General features: G+C 38.7%; 2 protein-coding genes across 2 annotated transcripts in view; both read right to left on the reverse strand.

Moving 5' to 3' along the window:
- The window catches only part of scfd1 (sec1 family domain containing 1), a 35,778-nt gene extending 30,336 nt beyond the window's left edge, over positions 1 to 5,442 (reverse strand). The window contains exons 1-6 of the mRNA XM_085256951.1: positions 5,326 to 5,442; positions 4,075 to 4,145; positions 3,392 to 3,480; positions 2,721 to 2,811; positions 1,572 to 1,694; positions 1,117 to 1,204 (exon numbers count right to left, since the gene is read on the reverse strand). Coding sequence (XP_085113077.1) covers positions 1,117 to 1,204; positions 1,572 to 1,694; positions 2,721 to 2,811; positions 3,392 to 3,480; positions 4,075 to 4,145; positions 5,326 to 5,356 — 493 coding nt within the window. The 5' untranslated portion in view covers positions 5,357 to 5,442. The remainder of the gene's footprint in view (positions 1 to 1,116; positions 1,205 to 1,571; positions 1,695 to 2,720; positions 2,812 to 3,391; positions 3,481 to 4,074; positions 4,146 to 5,325) is intronic.
- Positions 5,443 to 9,165: 3,723 nt separating this feature from the next.
- g2e3 (G2/M-phase specific E3 ubiquitin protein ligase) lies at positions 9,166 to 23,201 on the reverse strand. The gene is made up of 17 exons (XM_085256306.1): positions 23,060 to 23,201; positions 21,468 to 21,542; positions 21,036 to 21,133; positions 20,507 to 20,608; positions 19,749 to 19,873; positions 17,582 to 17,750; positions 16,662 to 16,768; positions 16,423 to 16,539; positions 15,251 to 15,375; positions 14,974 to 15,067; positions 14,731 to 14,901; positions 14,488 to 14,642; positions 14,207 to 14,391; positions 13,938 to 14,110; positions 12,772 to 12,811; positions 12,355 to 12,526; positions 9,166 to 12,163 (listed from the first exon to the last, which is right to left on the reverse strand). Exons 2-17 carry the CDS (start codon positions 21,523 to 21,525, stop codon positions 11,865 to 11,867), a joined length of 2,190 nt encoding a protein of 729 aa, XP_085112432.1. The 5' UTR covers positions 21,526 to 21,542; positions 23,060 to 23,201; the 3' UTR covers positions 9,166 to 11,864.
- Positions 23,202 to 24,330: the final 1,129 nt, after the last annotated feature.

A 24,330-nucleotide genomic window follows, 5' to 3' on the forward strand; every position in this document is an offset into this window, starting at 1 on the left:
GTCACTGTCCTGTTGGAACACCCAACTGCGCCCAAGACCCAACCTTCGGGCTGATGATTTTAGGTTATGTTGAAGAATTTGAAGGTAATCCTCCTTCTTCATTATCCCATTTACTCTCTGTAAAGCACCAGTTCCATTGGCAGCAAAACAGCCCCACAGGATCAAACTACCACCACCATGCTTGATTGTAGGCATGGTGTTCTTGGGGTTAAAGGCCTCACCTTTTCTCCTCCAAACATATTGCTGGGCATTGTGGCCAAAAAGCTAGATTTTTGTTTCGTCTGACCATAGAACTTTCCTCCAGAAGGTCTTACCTTTGTCCATGTGATCAGCAGCAAACTTCAGTCGAGCCTTAAGGTGCTGCTTTTGGAGCAAGGGCTTCCTTCTTGCACGGCAGCCTCTCAGTCCATGGAGATGCAAAACACGTTTGACTGTGGACAATGACACCTGTGTTCCAGCAGCTTCTAATTCTTGGCAGATATGCTTTTTGGTGATTCTCGGTTGACTCTTCACCCTCCAGACCATTTTTCCCTCAGCAGCAGATGACAGCTTGCGTTTTTTTTCTGATCGTGGCAGTGACAAAACAGTGCCATGCACTTTATACTTACAAACAATTGTTTGCACTGTTGCTTTTGGGACCTGCAGCTGCTTTGAAATGGCCCCAAGTGACTTTCCTGACTTGTTCAAGTCAATAATTTGCTTTTTCAGGTCCATGCTGAGCTCCTTTGACTGTCCCCATTGTAGCGTTTGTATCCAATGAGCCCTATTTAACTGGCCTCAGAGAAGTCACCAGCTGTAGTCACTCATAATCACTCACAAGAAGTTAAGAGGCTATGCTATGAAGCTCATTTCACTGACAACTTTCTAAGTCACCAAAATTGTTAATTCATGTTGCTGTATGTATATTTTTGACCCAGCAGATGTGATCACTTTTTTCTGTTAACCCATAATAAAGTCATAAGAGAACCAAACTTCATGAATGTTTTTTGTGACAAAAGAGTATCTGTTCCAATCACTCTGTCAGAGGAAAATCAGAGTTGTAGAAATAACGGGAAACTGTAGATTTAGATCACAAAGACAGAAAGGTGTGTGTGTGTGTGTGTGTCTTTGTTTTACCATGGTAGGAAATGAGCTCCTTATTTTGATGGCAGAGGATGAACATATCATCTTCCAAAGTGATAAAGTTTAGATACTGATCAAACACCTGAAACACAAACAGATATCAGCCTGATTAATTAGTGCTGGACACAATAATGTTACACCTGCTCGGTGAATCTATTACAAAACCTGTGTTACTGAGCTGATATAAATTATCCCGCAAGGTTGCAAAGAGAAGGAAGCAAAAATAATGACCACAATCTAGCAATAATAATAATAATAATGATAGTAATAAAAGCAAAAGTAAAAAAATCAAATAAACCTTTTAATATTTACATTTGTCAAATGTTGCTAATTTTTTTGTTATTTAATAAATTGTCATTGCCTTATTGAAATATTTTTGCATTTTAAACATTTATTTAGTTGTCACTGCACCAAAAAGGAGTGCTTCATAAACACAGAAAGAACGTAACCTTGGTGACTTGGGTAACAGCGTTAGCAGCCAATGCGGCACTGGCAATGTCCTCCAATTTACTTCTACTGATGGCAGAGATGAAGTTCAGATAGTATGACTCATACAGCTGGTTCCTCAAGTCCTACACACACACACACACACACACACACACACACACACACACACACACACACACACACACACACACACACACACACACACACACACACACAATGATGAGATTGCGAATATGATGAACACTGCATTTCTAAAAATTAGTGCGTAGTAGGCCAAAATATCTCAGTCTGACAAGTACTGATTATTGGATCGTTAAATAATCAACAAAAATGTTTCCAGAGCTCAAGATCATCCCTAAGTGTCCACACTATATGTGCCACAATTTTAAAAAAATGACATGACACAACAGAACCAAGACATCCTTTAAGAATCGGGATCAATTCATCAAGTTCTGTTTTCCCTCCACACCAAGCAGCAGTACTTGGTTCTTTATTGCAAGCAAGTTCTGTATTAGAGTATTCTGACAACAAAAATCCAGAAAATATTCCAGTGTGGGATGCTGAGTATCATCAGTTGCTAAAAGATGATAAATGATAATAACAATATTTTGCTGCTGCATTTTTAACCTCTAAGAACCTGTCGTCCACATATGTGGACATCACATTTTGGGATGTCTAGACCACAATATTAAATTTTGCACAATCAACCCAAATAGCAAAGAGAAATTAAAGATTCATGCAATTAAAGAGTTCAAGAGTTAAAGAGGCATTAGGAGGTTAATGAACTCATCAAATCACAAAAACACAGAAACTTGGGCTTAAATTTAAGAAGGAAAGCCGTGAGCTTTCCTCACAGATGACACAAACACAGAAAAATGATAAATCATTTCTCAATAAAAAGGAAAGGTCAAGCTCCAGAAAGGCGGACGAATAAACGAATAAAGCTGGGATTGTCAATGTTTTTACCAAACTTTAATGACAGATGAAAATTAAACGGGATAACTGAAAAATGATTTGAGCTTTTAGCGTCTTTTAGCTCATGGTTTTGGTCCTGCAACTTCTGAAAGGAACTCTTCTGTAATTCCCAGAGTAGATAAACGCACTCAGGCAAAGAGCTGAGTGCAGCTTAATGAGTTACTGTGTGCGATCACCTGACAAATCCTGTCGATGTTCTCCTCTGTGGGCATGACGAAATAAATAGCAGGAACATCTGGAATAGGATCTCTGTCTGAATGAAGCAGCCTGAACACACACACACGCACACACGCACACACACACACACACACACACGCACACACACACACACACAAACAAACACAAAATTTTTTCTCTGTTAAAAACTGCAAAACGAAACAAAAGTAAAATTTGGGAAACAGCTGCCCCATAATCAACTGCTACAATGTTGTGCAAAACTCTTGTTTCTTTATATTTTGCTAGGAAAATGAAACATTTTTAGCAATTATTATTTTCACAGATTCAACTGAAGAAATGTATTAATTCATTCATATTTTGAATCTATTTATGAATTTCTATAATGATTATATAACAGCAAGTTTTTTGTTATACACAACTGATTTCAGAAAAAGTGTGTGAAAGTTTTGGTGCCAAAACCACAGCATATTTAAACCGAGGTAAACAGCTGAGGTGACTCTCCAGTGCCTTCTCTGAGAGGAGCATGTGACCAGCTGGCTTTGTGGTGATTACCGATGATTATGATTATTTTTGATTATGTAATATTTTGTTTTGCTGTTCTCTTAAAACAGCTCTGTGTGTGTGTGTGTGTGTGTGTGTGTGTGTGTGTGTGTGTGTGTGTGTGTCCTACAGATGCAGAGTGATGCCCATGTCTCGGAGCTCTTTGACAGACAGCAGTGGGGAGATGATGTCTTGGCCAAACCGGTCATATATTAACACCTGCAGAAAAGGCAGAGATCAAAAGACTTTTTCTGACCCAGGCAGAAATCACAAATACAAAGTCTTACTGATAAACCACACAACACTTATTTATGCGACTGCTTTCACTGTGTGAAAAGTCTGGCATGTGAAAGCAGTGATTGCTAGTGGAATGCAGATCTGAGGGTGAACTACTGATACATACATACACTGATTAACAGCATGAAAGATTGAGTTGGGGATGTGGGCTGGCACTGACATCAGCTGATTTGCCAGCATTGTGGCTTAGGTTGACTACATGGCCTATGTGAACTATAGAATTATTATGTATTTATTTATTAAACTTTGAGTTCACCTTGAAAAGCATGACATTCTTCATTACACAGTAAGCACGTACACTGTCCCTTCAACTCCTCTTAGAAACACAGGATGTGGATTTTAAGAGGCTGAGTTAATCCTAAATAAGATTTAACACACAATGCAGCACACTGCATTTTCTGAAGACATTGAGCATTTATGCACGGCGAGTATGAGTCTCAGTATTTAAGTCATGATTTCAGGCTGGATGTTTTTCCTTGACGCCTGTTGAGTTACTGCACTGTCAAAGTGACTTACCTTCCATACTGGCTCAGCTGCAGTGTTCTTCAGAGGAGGTGCATTGAAGTTCAACATTCGCTTCAAAGCGACTGCAGAAATGCAACACAGAAACTTTTATGTTAGGGCACACACAACCAGATCAGTATCCACATGGCTAATAAATACTGCTCCATTAATACTAGCTTAACTGAGAAGCAGTTGTTTCTGTAATCAAAATGTTGTTTTAGACATCTCAACAAATACTCTTCTGAAATATGTCAAGGGTTTAACATGCTTTTTTTTTTAATAGTGAAACGAGCCTGGGGATATGGCATGCCATATGACAAAATAAAGCCTAAAATCTTTGCATTTTAGGCTTTATTTGTCACATTTGTTTCTTAAAAATATCAATAATGACTATCTGCTATGATAATCATAATTGATTAACTGTTGCACTTTTGACTAAAAACGAAATTCTGTAGGATGTGATTTTAGTGTGTGGAAACATTTCTCTGAGCATTTCATAGAGAAAATATTTATTAACTTGAAACTAGACTACTGATGCAGTCCTCTGGGACTGCAGTAAACAGCTAGCTTTATTTTTTGCCAGCTATCGATTTGATAATCCCACTAATCACTGCAGCTCTAGATCACACATTGATAAATCTCTTTATTCACTGACCAGACTGCCCACAAAAATATTCAATAAATGTACTTGAATAAAAAAAAGTATATGCAAGAATAAGACATCCACATTCTCCTGTCCATCCAATATTTAATATTAATAAATAATATTAAAAAGCAATACAACAATAAACTGATCCAAACAACAAAGCTTACTGAAACCATAAGAGTATAATCACATGATGACGAGAGGATTCATCCAGTGTATATGAAGCTAGAAACTAGAAATAGCTTAAGGCTTTCTTCACAGTTAGCAGGAGGCTAGCTATCCGTAGCTATTTCTACCGTAGTAGAGCTAGCAGCACTGATAGCTGACAGGACGACGGGTTAACTTTGGGTAAATAATTTAACAGTGTGGTTGACAAGTTAACGTGTCTGTAAATATAGGAAAAATGAACGAGTTCCGCTATAAATGGTGAAACAGGAACATTAATGAAGTAGCTCAGCCCCTGTTAGTTTAGCGCGTAGTTTAGTTTGTCAGCTATTTAAGAGGGGGAATGGTATCTCAGTCAGACTTCGGGTTGGTGGACCTCTCCACAGACCGTCAGCGCTGCTGTCTTTCGCCTGATATAATGCTAACGAAGGAAAGAAAACATTTTAACAAACCTGTCTGCTTCTCCCGGACAGACGCCGCCATGTTTGATGTTGTTAGTTACGGAGTGACTGATGACGTGGCACCAGCTCGACGTCAGCTCACACGTCAGAGAAGAGTAGAAAGTGAAGAGGTCTCACTCTGGTGCTGTTTAACAGAGAATACAAGAAAGAACGCAGATCATCAAAGTAAAGTTCCGTTTTCCAGTAGACCAATAATGAAATTTTTAACAGCTGTTTTTCAGAGTTATGTGGTCCTCACAAAACAGCCACTACAGGCACTGATTTAATAGAATATGAGGAATTGATTAGGAGTATGAAATATTTGAAATGAGCTCAGCCTTAATTCAATTCAATTCAATTTTATTTATATAGCGCCAAATCACAACAAAAGTCGCCTTCATAGATACAGAGAAAAACCCAACAATCATATGACCCCCTATGAGCAAGCACTTTGGTGACAGTGGGAAGGAAAAACTCCCTTTTAACAGGAAGAAACCTCCGGCAGAACCAGGCTCAGGGAGGGGCGGGGCCATCTGCTGCGACCGGTTGGGGTGAGAGAAGGAAGACAGGATAAAAGACATGCTGTGGAAGAGAGACAGAGGTTAATAACAGATATGATTCAATGCAGAGAGGTCTATTAACACATAGTGAGTGAGAAAGGTGACTGGAAAGGAAAAACTCAATGCATCATGGGAATCCCCCGGCAGCCTACGTCTATTCCAGCATAACTAAGGGAGGATTCAGGGTCACCTGGTCCAGCCCTAACTATATGCTTTAGCAAAAAGGAAAGTTTGAAGCCTAATCTTGAAAGTAGAGATAGTGTCTGTCTCCTGAATCCAAACTGGAAGCTGGTTCCACAGAAGAGGGGCCTGAAAACTGAAGGCTCTCCCTCCCATTCTACTTTTAAATACTCTAGGAACAACAAGTAGGCCTGCAGAGCGAGAGCGAAGTGCTCTAATAGGGTGATATGGTACTACAAGGTCATTAAGATATGATGGGGCCTGATTATTTAAGACCTTGTATGTGAGGAGCAGGATTTTGAATTCAATTCTGGATTTAACAGGAAGCCAATGAAGGGAAGCCAAAACAGGAGAAATATGCTCTCTCTTTCTAGTCCCTTAAGCATCTATAGTAGCAATATCAATCCATATAGCACTAATAGTGAACATTCTTCTCCAGGGGCAGATCTAGAGAAATTTTCTTAGGCTGGTATGAGGGTGGCATGGAAATCGAATGTGGTAGCAAAATCAAAGGCTTTTACACACATGCAGGTGTTACATTCTGTAATATGCATTATATATCGTCAAAATACATCAAATGCAGTAAGTATACACATGGTTCATATAAATATACTCTATAACTTTCTTATTTTCTTTAGCCCATATAATTAAACATTTCAGTTATATAAAACATGCAAATTTGGATTTTATGTACTGTATAGCCTATATAGTAAATAAGTATGTAGTCCAATAAGTATAAAATCCAGAAAGCTACACAACATAGGGTGGTTCATTTAAAAACACAAGTCTAACTTAATTTCAAGACTCAAGACTCAAGAAGTTTATTGTCATTTCGTATGGTGTTACTCAGCCTGAAATGAAATACTGTTTCTCACCTGCCTCTACAGCCTCTACAAGAATAAATACAGTTTTAAAAAAAATAAATACAGTTTAAAAAGAATAAGTTTTTTAAAAAAAGCAACAAAAAAGGCATAAATAGCATGAAAGCATGATTTCAAACTCTTTTTTGTATTAAAAATAACCAAATCGTTACATGCTTAAACTTACACAAAATGAGTGAAATCTGCACTGTCATGAACACATTTTTCACCAACAGCTCAAAAACTATTAAAGATGTGAGTGAGTGAATGGAATAACTGCTATATTAAATAGTTTAAAAGTAATGTTTGAAAAGCGCATGCCAACTGAAAGTGTAAAGAAAAATAACCTTAAATAAATACCGCATTCTTAATGGATTTTAATTTAGTACAAGCAATCACTGCCAGTATGATTGTTTGTGTTATTATGTAATCTGTGTGTTAATGTGTTTTATCATCTGTTACAGGTTTCTTATTCATTTTCAGTTATATTAAATACATAAATTAAAAAACACAGTGAAACAATAAAACTGGTGTTTCTGACATTATTCATCTTTGCTGAGGGTCCACATAACCGGACTGGACCACAGTCCATCTCTTATTGCCCACTTTTTCATGCCAATCTTTGTTACAGTCTCCATTTATATTTCCCCCCCTTCCCTGACCAACATAAAATGAAAACCTCATATGAACAATTTAAAAGTCTGCTAAAATATATTCAGACATCATTTCCGAAGACCATTAGTAGTTCAATGTGTGGATCCAAAATATTCCAGTTGTGTTGATAGTCTGGGACAAAAACCCTTGTCCAAGGGTTTCAAGGGTACACTAAACAGTCTTTCAGTGCTCCCCTGTTTTCTTGAAATCTCTTGTCTGAACTCTTCATTCAAACAGTTCAAACTAGATCTTTTGTTGAGAGACAGTTTCCATCCAGTTCCATCACAATTTTTTGTAAAACCTCAAATGTGTACCTAGGCTTTGTGGGGTAGCTCAAGACCAATGAGTAAATGAGGCTAAATAAAATGGCGAATGCATTTGCAATGTTATGTGGTCATGAAGCACTTTAACACCTTCATGATTCTTCCAACATCTTTAAGGTCATCTGTAGGTTCTGCCCCTTCCTTATTAATGGTGAAGATTCCCAGGGTTACCCACATAGTAAGCAGGTCTGGCCCAGATCTGGTATTAAGCCGGCACTGCTGGCTGACTCTTGGCATGATAAGACGTATGTCATCCAGATATAGGCCAGGCCTGGCATAGATAGCACTCTTTATGTGATGGCATGCCATATCTGGACTGATTGTGGTTTGGTCCATCTGGCCCAAACTCATAGAAAACGGGTATGACCCGGATCTGGCACCAAGCTGGCACTTCTGACTGACTGGTGTCATGGCAGGGTGTATGTCAACCAGATGTGGGCCAGGTCTGGCAATGATGGCACTATTTATATTCCTATTTTCTTTAGAAGACCCAAATGCCATGTTTCAATACTATACTCCTATGGTAGCCAGCGTTTCAAATGCAGGTTTGACAGGTTTGTGAGTGTACACTTTATCCGAAACCTAGTGAGGGTTTACTCATGTTCAACACTGGGTGGCTGTAGCTCAGGAGGTAGAGCAGGGCATCTACTGATCGGAAGGTTAGTGGTTTGACCCCTCTCTCCTCTAGTCAGCGTGTGGAGACTTCAAATGTAGTTAGGAAGCACTCAGTTTAGAAAAAGTGTGTGAATGTGGCATGTTGTATAGAGCACTTTGAGTAATATGTGAGGGTAGAGAAGTGCTATATGAGAATCAGTCCATTCACTGTCTGAACAGAGTTTTGTCATGGTATTTTTGCACTATTATGTATGTTCCAGCACATGTTGTTATTACATGGCTTGATTAAGGACATCTGGGGCCAGAGCTGAAACTGTTCTGGGCCAGCACAGGGCCAGCAGTGTGTCTGCAACTGGCCTTGTGCTGGCCCATGTGTGGGCCACCTCTGGCAAACCAGATCTGGGCCACCAAAGGGCCGTCATTCTTCGCGGTAGGTGGGCCATGTGTAAGCATATTGTGTGGGCCAGATCCGGGCCATACCAATTTTTCTTTGTGGGTATCTGCCACATTACCTCCTGGTGGAGATTCATTACATATCAAACTCAGGACCTGGTGTGGGTCTGACCGCCATCACAGTATTTATTTGCAGACTGGTGAAAGAGTATATGAGTTGAAAAGTTTCATGGAGACTGCAGATTTAGTCACCTTTGTTCACTCGTGTCCGGTTTATTTAAGAAGGCCCTGGTCATACAAGTAGATGTAAGAATGATACACAAGTGCCATTTCTTTTCACCTTGTAATGCTTTTAAACCCTTAAAACCGTATTCCAAAACACGATGCTGTGGGCAGCAATCAGCACTTCAATCAAAATAAACACCCTGAATGATTGCATATGAAAGCAGTTAAAAAATACCTGAAATTTCTAAAACTAACAATAATTCAAAAACTAATATTACTAGTCCAAAACTGCCTTAGAATATTACTGTTGTTCATGCTATGGAAGAATGGCTGCCTAACACCAGTTTAAACTTCAAATGACATTAGCAGCATAAGGACCCAGTTTGAATTTACAGACACAAAAATACGATATCATCAGAATGAATCAACAACAGTTTTTTGAACTCTACAAACAGAAACTGCAGTTTGCCCTCAGCATGACAAACATTTGCCTATACACAAACACTTAAACCAAATGAAATTAACACATTTTACACATCTAAACTATAGCTTACATATTTATGAACTGCCTTGATAAACGAGCAAGTCTTAATCTAACTGTGCGCTGCTTCACCCTCCACAGCAAGTGGAAAACCAAATTTGCTATAAGGACGGCACAATTTATTTCATCACAAAATGCACTGCTGTTGTTGGGTTCGTTTTGAGAAAAACCCAATGTGTTAAGAAGTTGAAGTAAAAAAAATAAATAAAAAAATGCTGCCCTATCACAAAGAGCACCACAACCAGACAGTAAATGCTTTTTATTATGTGTGATAAACAGGACACTAAGGTAAAAAGTTGCAGGAAAGCCACAGTTCTCCTTATTTGGCAAAGCTCCAGCTAACATTTCTTCTTCTGCAGCTTTCTGGGCATCTTATTTAAATGAAAATTAGCTTTTTTTGAAGCTATAGGCCAAAATTATGAATGAAATTGAAATGACAATGTAGTTTCAATTTAATGAGCGTAAAAGTTTGTACATTTCTACTTTCTTCTACAAGTCCTGTTGTAAAGTTACAGCAGTGCAAAATATGCCACTGACAAATGTATTCAGATTCTCATACAGAAATGAAATGTTAAGTGTTATGCTTGATCCTAATCTGCTGCCAACTCTGTTTACATTGCTAGCTTAATAGCTGACACAACACAGAAAAAAAAAAATCTGTTTATCACTGAGAATATTAAATCAGTAAAGTTAATTTCACTTCCGAAACATCATTTGATGTCAACACATAGACCCCTTGTTTGTTTACATTTGGATAAAATATAATGATTACAGAGTTTTTTTTTTATCTTTATATCTGCAAATATGAACAAAGTACAAGGAAAGCAAGGACAGCTCGTTAAAAGAGGTTTTTGAAAAATATGTACAGTAAAGTATGACTGAACTAAAAGTCAAGGTTACAAAATCAGCACCGTATCACAAAAGATGTTGAGATTACATAACAGAAAGTGACGACGGTTGAAGACCTTTTAATGCTAAATGGATTCCAAGGACAATTCCAGGATGAGGGGCTACGTTTTGGCCATCAATGTTTTCTGTCTCTAAAATGCCCCCCTCCCCCCCAAAAAAAATCTCCCCACACTTCCAAACCCAGAAAAACAACACATGAGGCAGGATTAATCATTAGGCAACTACAAACAATATGTACAAAATCCTCAATCACCATAAGCATAAATGTATTTAAGATATACTGGGATACAATCAAAAGAGAGACAAGCTCTATGGAGAGACAAGCATTAAAAATGAACTGAAGCCTATTTGGTCAAATGTGTTATTGTAAAAGAAACATAGATAAAAACAAACAAACAACAACAATAATGCACCACTCTCATGACTCAGAATGTGTTTGCAAGGTTGTAATAACAGAGATACGATAGTAGCTTCACTTCAGGTAACTACAGCCTTCAAGAAGTGTTTTAATATTGAAGTCTAGCTTTTTCGAAAGGACAAAATTTCAATGTACCCAAACACCCGTCGCTGACAGCTTCAAGTCAGGACTGATCCACGGATGCTGCCGTCAAGATCAAACTATTTGTGAGGCGTTTAACAGCTTGGATCCTCAGCAGGAACCTTTGAGCTTGGAGCAGAGCGCCACAAGAAGGAAAGGGTTTGTGGTTCAATTCATATTCCGTGCTTGTTTAAGCAGTTAAGTAAATAGATAAAAGGATGGATATTTGCATCTAGATTTACATCTTCAAAAGAACATACAGAACATTCTTTCTTCTTATCAGCCAACTCCAAGAAGCCTATTGACAGGAATCGCCTAGTGCTTGTGAGTTTGCACTCTTCCGAGCTTGTGAAGGCATGCTGCGCTAGCATTCTACTAAAGAATATTATACATATGTCAGAAAAAAGAAGAGTATTACGTAACACTGTCGGTCCTCTAGGTATACAACACCAGCTAACTCAGTATAAATGATATAGAAAACACTAAGGTCTACACATTAATACCGTGTCATGGTATCTGTAAACAATACCACTCAACCAGCTACGATACTGAAAGTTTTTCTTGCTGAAGCAAATAGTGATTTCTTTAACAAAACATCAAAAAACCTTGTTCATTATGTTTTAAATGCGTACATTGCCCAAATTTCTCTCTGTCAATCACAAAGAAACCCCTTGGAAAAAAACAAAAAAACAATCAGAGTTTATCTTCAAACACAGATCCCAAACCAGACCAGAGCCAACCCCACCTACTTCTTTAACCATCTGAGGGGAGAAGGTGCACATGGTGGCTGATGGCCTGCTCCATGGAGCTTTTAAAAGCCTGGTAGGAGGAAGTGATGGGTAGGAGGAGGTGTTTGGACTCAGGCTCACTCTGAGGGAAGAGTCCCTCATCCCTCCAGTCCACACCTCTCCCTTCTTTGAATCCTAATGGGGAGGGTGTGAGAGGATGGAGGAAGGAGATGGAGGGAGAAGAGACGGCACTGACAGCTTGTTGCTTGGCACTTCCTGTGGCAAAGCGAAGGAGGTCCTGAAGGGAGATGGAGCTCCTTCCAACTGAGGAAAAACAGAAAGGGAGTATAAACATTTTAGAGCATAAATATTATCATCATCATTTCTGTGGGACACTTTGGGAAAACGTATCAACACATAAAACAGAGAGTTAGAAAAGGACCCACTACCACTTTTATCCATCCTAATGCAATATTTTTTATTTATAATAATAAAAAATAGGATTAACATTTCACCTTCACACTCAAGCAGGAAGTGCCTCCAGAAGGTGACAACGGGCGTCTCTTGTTTCAATTTTTCCTCCTGCTCAGAGAAGTTGATGGTGAAGAGCTGACCAATCTTCTGAGCTGTGAGATGATCACCAGCTTCGCAGAAAACTCCACAGAAGACAGATGGGAAGAGCTGAACCTGATCATAGTACAATGTAATTAGAGTTTTTAGCTTCACTTTTCTTCATTTCAACTTCTGAATACTTTATCTTGATGTTTAATAACATTAATTGCTGCTTTTTATATTAATCAGTCCAGTTTAAGTCACTTAGTCTTTGTTTTCCCATCAAATATTCCCATTTGTGTTAACAGGGTTACAAACAGCTCTGAGACATTTTTGAACTGATTTAGAAAAGGGTAAATTTCTTTTCAAACTTCAGTCACCTGATCAAAGACACCCAAAGTCTGTAGACCTTCCCGAAACCTGAGGATGAAAATAAGCAAAGTAAACACTGAAAATACAAGAAAGACCAAGGAAAACAGGAGAGTTATCACCACAATCATTACAATGGAAAAAGCATATCTTAAAAAATACAAAATAAGACACCTAAAGAAGAGAAGCAGGTGCTGTTATAAGGAAGTGTTGTTTAATTTGGTTTCTTTTACTATTAGGACTACAATTAGTAACTAGGATGCACCAATCCAGGCTTTTCCCGTTCTAATATGCTACGATGTCTTGGTTTTATGCATCTGCTGATACCAAGTACTGATCTCATAACTGTGTTAAATTAATAACTGGATTTTCCACTGTGAGGATGAGACTAGTAATCTTTGTGTGTACGGCAACATCAGTTTCCACTTAAGCATTGCTTCCCCAACTCATTTAGTATTTATTCATAAAATAACAAATGACTAAGATCAATAACACTCAGGACCTTCTTGCCTGTGAGTAAAAGTGTGAACTATTGCACCACCATCTGCCCAGAGTTGTATGTAACAAAGTTTAATATATAAATGGAAAATAATATTTGTGTGTTACTGTAGAGATGGATGGATTAGGATTCTCCTTAATGAGAGTAGGTCTGATTGAGGTCACATTCAAAGAATAGGTTTAATTACATTTAATGACTTAAAGCAGTACACCTCTGATGACCATAGTGGTAATATTTTTGTAAATTAGAAAAGGAGAATTATATTTTGACAAGCTTTTGTTGTTTTCTTTGTTTTCTTTATTTATATTCAGTGATGGAGTTTTAGCTGTCCATAAAGAAAACCGGGGTCATTTTATACTCTGCGTCTTATATTCAGAACAACGGTCTAAATAACATAAGCACCAGTTCAAGCCACAGCAGCCCTTTCTCCTCTAGGATAAAGCACACGGGGTCCTGGCATGCTTACGCTGACTTTGCTGGAGAATTACCTTCACTTTTCTTACACGGGAGCGATTAAACATCACACGGGCCATGCACTAGGGTGCTGCTATAACTATTTAAGACTGATTTCATACACATTTATGGGCACCTCTATTAGGTGACATTCAGAAAAGATCAGGACTGCAGTGCATGCAGGAAAACAGCCATCTACTGTACTTCCATGTTTATTTATCTTACCTCTGCAGTGGCAGCTGCATCCTGGTGATTATGGTGAAGCTCACCAAATCCTCCACCAGAGCCTCTCTCTCCTTCAGGCTGCTGATTGGTCGATTACAGCCAGCTAGTTCCAGGTACTCCCAGCTGACTGCCATGACTTCTTTTAGCTCTTCTAAAGACTCTGCCTCTGTGATCTGAAATGATTCGATCTCTATTTTAAAACTACCTATAATTTTATTTTATACGTTTTTAGCCACTGTGCCTTCCATGAAAGTTTGTCTTGTTCTTACCTTGGTGACCTGGTGGGTGAAGTGTGTGTCAGGGGTCATATGTGTGACATTGAGGGGACGGTTGGCTGGGTAGTTGAATAGACACTGATAGAGAGCACGCGAGAAGAAGCCAACAGGTGGACCACCATGGACCAGAGAGAGGGCCAGCAGGCAGCCGACATCAAAATAAAGGTCCTCACGCAGAGCTGAATAACATACACAGTCAGTGTCTTTGTTCAAATTTTTCATTTACATACAACTGCATAATGGCTTTATAACACAAAAATAAGCTTTGGAAGTACCCTCTGAGTCCAGCGCCAAGTTTTTGGATCCATCTGGGCCCTCGAACACTACACACTCCTGTATCTGCTGCATCAGCAGCTTCAGGAAGTACTCCTTGGCTGTGTCACTGTCCCAGAGGTTGTTGGGAAGGGGAGTCTGATCTATGTCTTTGAACCTGGACAAATAACATCCCACAGTAAAGAAGACAAATAGCAAAAAGTCTAAACAACAAGCACAACTCAGGAAAGCTTTTCGCCACTGACCTGACAGACAGGGTTTGTGTGGGGTCAAAATCAGCCCTCCTGACTAAGTCGAGACCAGCTGAAAGAGCCTGGTCCCCGATCACCTCCACCTGGACACTTGGGGGATGAAGCTGAGGGACCAAAGACTGCAGGAGCTCTTCAGGCGATCCAGATCTTTCGGGTAAAGATGGTCTAAGAGACAGAGAGTGACAATTAAGAACAAATCCTGCATCCTCGATGAGGTACTGGCAGGTTAACTTGTACCTTTTACAGCTGATGGAGGAGTGAACTGAAGGCCTGTGGCGTTTGGACAGCAGACTTCTCCTCGGACCTCCCTGAGGAGACCTAACAAGGGAGGCTGGAGAACAAGGTAACACGGTTCAGAGTGTTTAGTCATCTCTCCATCAATTTATAAAGCAAAGAGGAGGCAGAGCTGAGTGACATGTTGTCTCAGACGTTGTCAAATATGAAAAAAAATGGAAAAGGTAGGATTAGCCAGTGTTTTACAAACATGGAACCAGCCATCATTAACCACCCATACCTTTCCCATCTGTCGCTTGTGTGCAGTCAGTGCAGGCCCAGTCTTTAGTGTCCAACTTTAGTCCCGAACATTTCCTGTGAGTCCCTCTAGAGCCACACAGTCGGCAGCGGATCACCTCAAACCATCTGAGAAACACAAAAACAGAATTATAAAGTGATTCCCATAATATTTCCTAATCTCTAGATGACGAAAGCCAGAGAAATATCACTAATGATTATGCTTCACACAGCTGAGGAAACTAAGATCTGCTCCGCTGAGACAACAGCACTGAATTTTTTTATTCCACTCATTTTATTGCTACACTTTGCCAGTCTTGATGCCTTACATAATGTAAAGCACAGCATTAGCACACAAACAGCTGCCCCTGTGCTAATGTGGTTCTGTTGTTTAAAGGATTTTAAGTTTTTTTTTTTAACAGTAACTAATGTCTTTATTTGATAAACAGCAGTTATAAATATAGATCCTTAGACGCAACTTTACTTCTTGACTATTTTTCCTGTTGGCTCTAAACAATTTTACAACATTTTTAATGTTCTATAAGAAATAACGTATGACCTTAAAACAAATACTTTTTTGTACTTAGTTTTTATTCTTTTCTTGTTTCTTAATCTCAGACTGTTAAACACCACTTAAAGGAGCAAATCTGAAACTGTCTCCAATAAGTCTGAACATTAATTGAATGGAAAAACTATTGAAATCTGATGGATTTCAATAGTTTCTCCACTTATGTACTGATATTAACCTTAAGAAACTCTGCTAACTTAAGAGTCTGTATTTCTTTAATTCAAATAGGCCAAACTTTATTAATGTAATAACGCTTGCTGAACAGTGACATTCATAGACACCTCACCCTCATCTACCGGAACTTCAACACTATACAGTCCATTACATACAGTCCATTCATATTGCTATTCCTTTTGCACATTATTCAAACTGCTGACCGCTGTATATTTGACATATATGTATAAACACGCACACACACACACACACACACACACACACACACACACACACACACACACACACACACACACACACACATATATATTTGGAATACATATTAGTAATGTGCATACATTACTAATATACAGAAAATGTTGTTTTTACAAGCATCCTTAGATACGAAAGATACAAATCTGTAAACTAATGAAAGAAAAATATAAATGCCATACCCGCTCTTGGCAGAGTGTGTACAACCATTGTTGCAGAGGCAGGTGAGAGCGTCACAGCGTTTGTAAACCTCCAACAGTTCTGCATATGCATTTGCCTCCAACTCCCACGAGGCATCTCTGCAGGAAGCCCAGACAAAGGGTTCAGGTGGGGGGGCAAAAAACAAAAACAAACCAAAGCAAATAACAGTTTTTCCTGGACAAACAAGTGCTGAAACGCTGCAGATATAATTTAAGGTTACCTCTCTGGGATGTATATTCCCATTCTGAGCATTTCCTCCTGGAAGTTTTCCTTGTTGTTACACAGGGTACATCTAAAGAAGAACAGGCCTGCACTGTGGGCCTGACGCTAACACACAGACACACGCCAATAAAAATACACAGAAATACAAAAAGTTACACATGCATTGTACTTTTTATATACAGTGGTCCCTTGCTATAACGCGGTTCACCTTTCGGGGCCTTGCTGTTTCGCAGATTTTTTTTGAGCAATTTTCCATACAGCGCATTGTGTTCTGCATCCTGATTGGCTGTAGAACATTGTCAATCAATCTTGTGCAGTGTCTCCTGTACAGTACAGAATGCATTCAGCTTGTCAAATTTACACGTCGACGAAACATTTTACACTGTCCAAGGCAGCCGCGGGTGCCTTTGGTTTCATTCTATAATACTGGACTTATTTTTCTACGAGGTTTGAACTTTGAGAGTGTTTAAACAAAAGATACAAGTATGAAAATGTTCATGCCTGTCTGAGAAAAATGTATAAAGCGTGTAGTGAGGGATTTTACAGCCTTAAAACATCTATAATAATTGTAAAAAATTAAGTTTGCTACTTCGTGGATTTCACATTTTTGGAATGTAACTCCCACAATAAACAAGGGACCACTGTAATATGGAGTGTAAAAAATGAATTTAATCTTCTCAAACTGAATGGACACAGTTTGGTGGTAGAACTGCAGATAATCAATTCAGCAGAGTCCAGTATGCAGGACAGCCATATAAACCATTAAAAAAAATGCAGGACCACATATTCAGGGAATATTTCAAAACATTCAGCTCCCATGAAAGCAAAGTCGAGCTGCATTTCCTGTAAACCTTTCTAAATAGTACTAAATAGCCAACCCAACATATAAAATCAGGGCTCTCTGCACACTCATGGTACCTGCACACAGTCTCTGTGGAACCAGCTGGTATGGCAGGATGGACACTTGAGGATGGAGTAAGACAAAACGGGATCAATAGAGTCCAGACAGATGGAGCAGGATCGAGGCAGACTGATGTCTAACCCAGTACACAGAGACTGGGAGGGACTATGATCTGGACAGTAAGATCTGGACACACAGACAGAGGGGCAGTTACTATCTTTTATATTTACAGTATTATAGTTTAGCAGTTTTATGCAGCTGCAGCTTGGAAGAGTTTTGCAATTTCTCTGCAATTTGGTGCATATACTTTTTAAAAGGAACCAACACTATTGAAGCTGAACTTTGACAGCATTTTACAGCAGTTTATTTAAGTTTTAAGAATTTAAGTTTTAAATTCTATGATAGTTTGGACATTTTTGTAATTCAGTTTTCAGTAGAATTAGATTCTTTTTGTGGCAGAAACAGTTTTTTATGGGTTCACAAAGAAGAGGTACATCTACTTCTTAATTTTTTCTTTACAGATACATCACTCCCAAAGTACTTGGTGATAAATGAATAACAGTTTCACCTGCCTCTCTGACAGACTCCACTCTTAAATCACATCTGTGGATCTGCTGCAGCAACAGAGTAAGGATTACCACTTCTAGATGCAGACTGAGATGGTGTAGCTGGAGTAGGTCTAACCATAGAACTGATGAGGCAACAAAGTAATAGGCCAAGAAAATAAATGGTGTGTTCTCCAAAGAAAGATCCACGATGTACTATCAGCTTCAAAGAAATAATAGCACAGGAGGAGACCCACCGAGAGCTGAAACTAAGCAATACTGGAAGAACATTTTGGAGAAAGAGCCAAGTGCCTGGTGGAACTCAGAGCAGACCATAGCTTTCTAGAACAAGAGCCAGTCAACAGCCAGTCAAAGACAGACATCCAACAATGAGTCTCTGGAATGAAGAGCTGTACACCATGAAGACCTGACACGAGCCATGCCTACTGGCTGAAGAAGCTAAATGCACTCCATGACCACCTTGCAACAAAAATAAATGGGCTGCTAACAGCAAATACTCATTCATCCAGCCTCTCCACATCATGACAAGATGAGTAGGCACTGGAAATAACACCAGAAGACATTCCCAGTGTGGTCAAATGGTTTCATAGAGGCGAGGTGATTCGAACTAAAGGGATGGAGCCACCAGAAGTCAGACTAAAAGATATACTGGACAACCAAAGTACCTAGGTGTCCCACAGGGTAAAGGAAAAATGATAAAGATGCCTGAATGTCAACAAGTCAAATACCTTCAGAAGGTAAGACAGGTGCTCCATCATTGAGGCTCTGTGAGCAATGGAAAGAGGAAGGGCAGAGATTAGTGAGTGTCAGACCCACAATCTAAGAAGATGACCCCCGAAGATGAGCTGAGATCAGTAATCAGGAGCATTAAATGGCCTAAATGACCTGTATTTATATAGCGCTTTACTAGTCCCTATGGACCCCAAAGCGCTTTACATTTCCAGTCATCCACCCATTCACACACACATTCACACACTGGTGATGGCAAGCTACATTGTAGCCACAGCCACCCTGGGGCGCACTGACAGAGGCGAGGCTGCCGGACACTGGCGCCACCGGGCCCTCTGACCACCACCATTAGCAGCTATAACCCCAAAACTGGAAGAGTGGCTCCTGCAGATTCCCAGCACAACATCAGATGATTCTGTCCAGAAGAGAGCAGTCCTACAAAATGCTAAGTTACTGCCCAGAACCCTATATGTACCTTAGCACACAAAGTAACTTGCTTTTGGTCAGTTGTTTCTTTGCTGTAACAATGTTTGTTGGCAATAAATTTTATACCACTGGAAAGTCTGTTTATTTTCTCTTAAATGTTGCCACATTTGTAAGCAAAATGCATTTGTGGATTAAGCAGTAGAGATGAGAATGTGGGTTGCATCCATGACAAATCTTAGTATGTTGCCCTAGTACGTTTGTCATACTAGGGCGACATAGAAAGAAACTAACACCCATGCATGTAAAGCCTATGTGTGGCAAACACTGAAAAATCAGCTTGTGTATATCTTTTATGACTACCGTTTGGCCACAGCAGGAGTATTTCATGTTAGCAAACAGTGCTTTATGCCTTTAACCAACCTACAAATACAATTAAAGAATTTAATGTGTTGTCAGCACTCACGGGAAGAGTCCAGTGAACTGGGAGACAAACATTTGCTTCCTCCCACAGGGGAAGTGAACCATCTTCCTACAGCTCCTGACATTACAGCCGACACATGCTCCCTTCTTCTTACAGCCAAAACATGTCTGAGACACATATACAGCACACAAGGAAACAGTAAATACAAACAGGCCCGCACACTTCAATCACAAATCACACCTAGAGGATTTGCTGTTGACCAAATGTAGAAGGGTGTTGGGATCTTATTTGTTGTATTTGCTCTACAGTATCTCACAAATTTTTCAAGGGACAACACTGAAGATATGACACTTTGATATAATATAACAGTATAAATTTGATGTCTAAACTGCTGGCAACAAAGACGAGTACGCCCTTAAATGAAAATGTCCAAATTGTGTCCAACGTGTCAATATTTTTTGTGGCCACCATTTTTTCCCCTGTGCCGGCAGCCCCAAACCGTGACATTCCCACCACCATGCTTGACTGTAGGCAAGACACATCTGTCTTTGTGCTCCTCACCTGGTTGCCACCACACATGCTTAATATCATCTGAACCAAATAAGTTCATCTTGGTCTCATCACACCACAGGACGTAATTCCAGTAGTCCATGTCTTTAGTCTGCTTGTCTTTAGCAAACTGTTTGTGGGCTTTCTTGTGCCATGCAGACCCATTGTATGCAGTGTGAGGGGTGTACTCACTTTTGTGAGATACTGTAGAGCTCTTAATATATGCAAGGTAATAATATTGAACTGCTCACCAGTCGAGCTGACCGGCGGGCCTCCTGTTTGATGTCCTCCACCAGGAAACCGAAGATGCCTTCGTCTTCCTCTCCTCGCTGATAAACTCCACAAGATGTTAGCTGAGACAAACACATGCTTACAATATTATTAAGACACACTCTTAACAAACAGACCCTTTTAAAGCATTTTTAATCTAAGAAAATACATCATTGTCACTTTATTTGTGGGACAGAAAAATACAAACCATGAGCCCTCTTGTTCTGTGGTGACTGTGCTCCCTCCTCTAATATTTACCACCAAATAAATTCACTTAAATCATAATGAGGTCATAGAATAAATCATTTCCTTCTTTGTTTGCTTGTTTTATTTATTTATTTTTATATTCGATTGATTGTGACTTGGTTTGTACAAGTCTTTCAGAAAGAATATTTTTAATGCTATAACTGTTGGTCAGGCACTTGTAAAGCAAGTCTCAATAAAATATGCTTGAAGGCTGAAAAATACATATTCCTGTGAAAACAGAAATACTTGCAGGCGTTGTCTTACCAAGCAGAAGTAGTGGACAGAGAGTTTATGTTCTTTGAGTGTGACTTTCTCCCCAAACATGGCTGGGTCATCATCACTGCACCTACACAAAGCACAGCCTGCAGATACACACAAAATATGCAAACCTTCATTCAACTAAAAAAGCTTTCTCAAGGCCCCAAAAGACATCATCATAAACACTCATTAAGGTTTTAACGTATGTAAGGAGAAATGTGAAGATATAGCTTTAGTTGCTGATTTTCTTTTTTTAACAGTAAGAGCACTATATCTAAAACCACAGCGACAACACAACAGAGCTGAAAAGTCAAGCCTAACACACAACACACAATGGCTGGAATTAGCAGTCAAAAGGTGGTTTAAATACACATTTGTCAACAAAAAAAAACAGCAGCAGGAGATATTGACTTCCAACTGTGTGTGAAAGTCACTCACACTCCTCCTGGACACTGTTTGTGTGTGTCTCCTGCGACCTCCTTGCCTTTTTCTTCATGTTTGTGTGAATCAACCCTGCAGGAAAATGAAAGACCACATTTACTGAGCTTTTACAAACACTGTCATCACAACATGCTCACTACACAACGCAGTGGGTTATTGAACAAATGCTTCCAACCTGACCATATTTGACTTCCCTGAAAAGAATTCCAGGTTGACGATAAACTCCTAAGCTTTCCCATTTTTACTAGTTTTTTCATAAAAATGATTTGGAATGAATCTAGAGACATATTCTAGCCCCAAATACCTGTCACTGTACGGTCATTAAACTGAAAGTGAAGCTAAAGTTCAACATAAAATTTAGAGCTCAAATTTGTTTAAGCTCTAAGAGTAAGGCCTGCACCACTTGCACATATGCAGATATTTCAAGCAAAGTCATTATGATATTACAAAAATTACATTATATAACAAGAACAATTTGACTCATCACAAAATATATTTTTTTAATTAAACAAATAAGAGTAGAAAGTTAAAAGAAAACTCCCCCTCAGCGTAAACTTTAACAATAAAATACATTTAGAATGTCTGAGGATTGAAGAGACAACACTATTTATTTTAACGTAATGTATCCTTTAGCATTCATGGTGCCTTTACGGATGTAATAGCTTAAAAAACAAACAAGCCTCCTTTCAGGTGCTTTCGTGCTCTTTCTTTGTTACCTGGGAGGACATGCCTACAGTTGCTCCTACATTTCCAAAAAATATGTCACGTTTTTATTAGTCAGGCAAAAGGACTGTTTTATCCATTTCACTTCAGCAACCATCCTGGTGTCAACTCCAGGCAATTATTTAGGCAGAAACAATGCTCTTAAATTATTTAGGCAGCCTTTCAGATTAATCTGCATTTTTCATTTTTTATTCAGCCTGTTTGAAGCTTCTTTTTTTTTTTTAAATACATATGGTTAAAATACTAATTGAATTGAACAAGCGTATATTTTTTAGCAAAAATAATATTTTCTTTTGATTTTATTTACATTTTACAAAGAGGTCTCACTTTATTAGAAACAAAGTTGTATACCGGAAGTCACTGACGGCCTCTCATAAGGTTAATCGAGCCTGAAAGTCTTACAGTGATGTCTCGTTTTGTTTTGTTACACACACACACCGAAAAAAAACAAAAACACATAATAATATCAGCTAAATAAAAATAAAAAACAACAACAATAAAAAAGTAATCTTTATGCCTGGAAAGATTCTTCTTTTGATATTTCCTTAACTACAACTAATATTAGCATTTAACTATAAAAGCATTCAAATTATTTTCTGTGGCAGCTCTAAAAGCTTCCGTTGTGCTAAGATCGACAGCTCTCTCTGTTAGACCTACAGTCGACCAAATGTTCCTAACATGATGCCTAACATTGCGTTATAGCTACTCCATTATACTCCTATCTGTAAACATTTAGTCGGAAAAATACATTAAGAGCAAGAAGGAAAATAGGAGTTTGAACACGTTCAGCTGAGACGCTGACATCAAAGAAAGGCTCGGTTTCAAACGCAACCTAAACACTACAAAATGTTTCTCCGGTGACCTACTTTACATTCAGGGGCGAAGAGTGTTAGTTTGCGTCCATTTTCCTGTCGTTTTTTGAAGGCTTACTCCCAATGCTTTTGTTTATTTCCGACTAACACCGTCGAGTTTTTAAATTTCCCTCTTTCAAAACAAAAGAACCTTATTTCCGCTTCCGCCTCTTCTTCGTTTGCTTTAGAGGATTTTTCGCACTAGGTTCTCATTTGCCTACATGCGCGCCCCCTGATGGTTGGTGTTGATAATGCTCTCAATAATATTAAATATCTCAACAGATGGTGAAAAACTAAGATATGTGGAGGAAATAAATCCTGATTAAAAACAGTGTCTCCATAATATATACACAAACTACATTTTTAAGGTAGGTAAAGTTTTCAGAATTTTATTAAAATGAAACTTTGGTAATCATGATACACACTTGGTATTTCAAAATTAACATGAGTTAAAGGTTATGACTTTGACACAGGATCTCATTATTTGGACTTTTGAATAACAACAACAACAACAACAACAACAACAACAACAACAACAATAATAATAATATGGTTCTTAGCAGGCCTTAAAATTAGGTAAATGCAGCCTCAGATGAACTACAAAACATGACATAATACACAGTGTTATTATTTATTAATAAACACTAAGCAAATATGCAGAAACAGTTTGTGAAAAAGCAAGTAAGTTAATAAGATTCAGTAACTTAAGGAACCACCTCTGCCAGTAATAAGTCACTTGAAGGTTGAAGATTTTTTGTCCAATTTTCTCCCACATCACTTGTGGGGGAATTTTAGTCAACTTTTCTTTAAAAAAATGTTGCTTCAATTCATTGATGTTTACAGATATTCCTTTATGAATAGCTCTCTTAATAACTCACTACAGTATTTCAGTCTGGTTGATGTCTGGACTTTCACTGGCTGCAACACCGTGATATTTTTTTCTTTTTAGATTTGCTACTGTGCTTGGTCTAACTTTGCTACTGCATGATCCACTGAAAGGAAAGGTGTACACCCTTTTAAACTATACAATACCAGGAGCATCCAAAAAATAAATATCTCTAAAATGACAATTTCTGTTTTGGCCCTTGGCTATTTTAACTTCCAGCAATTTAATCCTTATAGAACACATATGCTGCGGTGGTTTTTCAATAATAGTGGGTGCTACAGGACAACATCTCCCTATAACAACAGCTCTATTTTCACATTATCATTCAAAAACTGTATTTACACAGTTTATCTTTGTTTATTACCATTATTATTAATAGTAGTAATAGTAGAAGTAATTT

The sequence above is a fragment of the Mchenga conophoros genome, linkage group LG19 (assembly GCF_057382185.1).
Source record: "Mchenga conophoros isolate Kocher_MC1m ecotype Shallow Benthic linkage group LG19, M_conophoros_male_GT1.1, whole genome shotgun sequence".
In the NCBI taxonomy this organism is placed as follows: Eukaryota; Metazoa; Chordata; class Actinopteri; order Cichliformes; family Cichlidae; genus Mchenga; species Mchenga conophoros.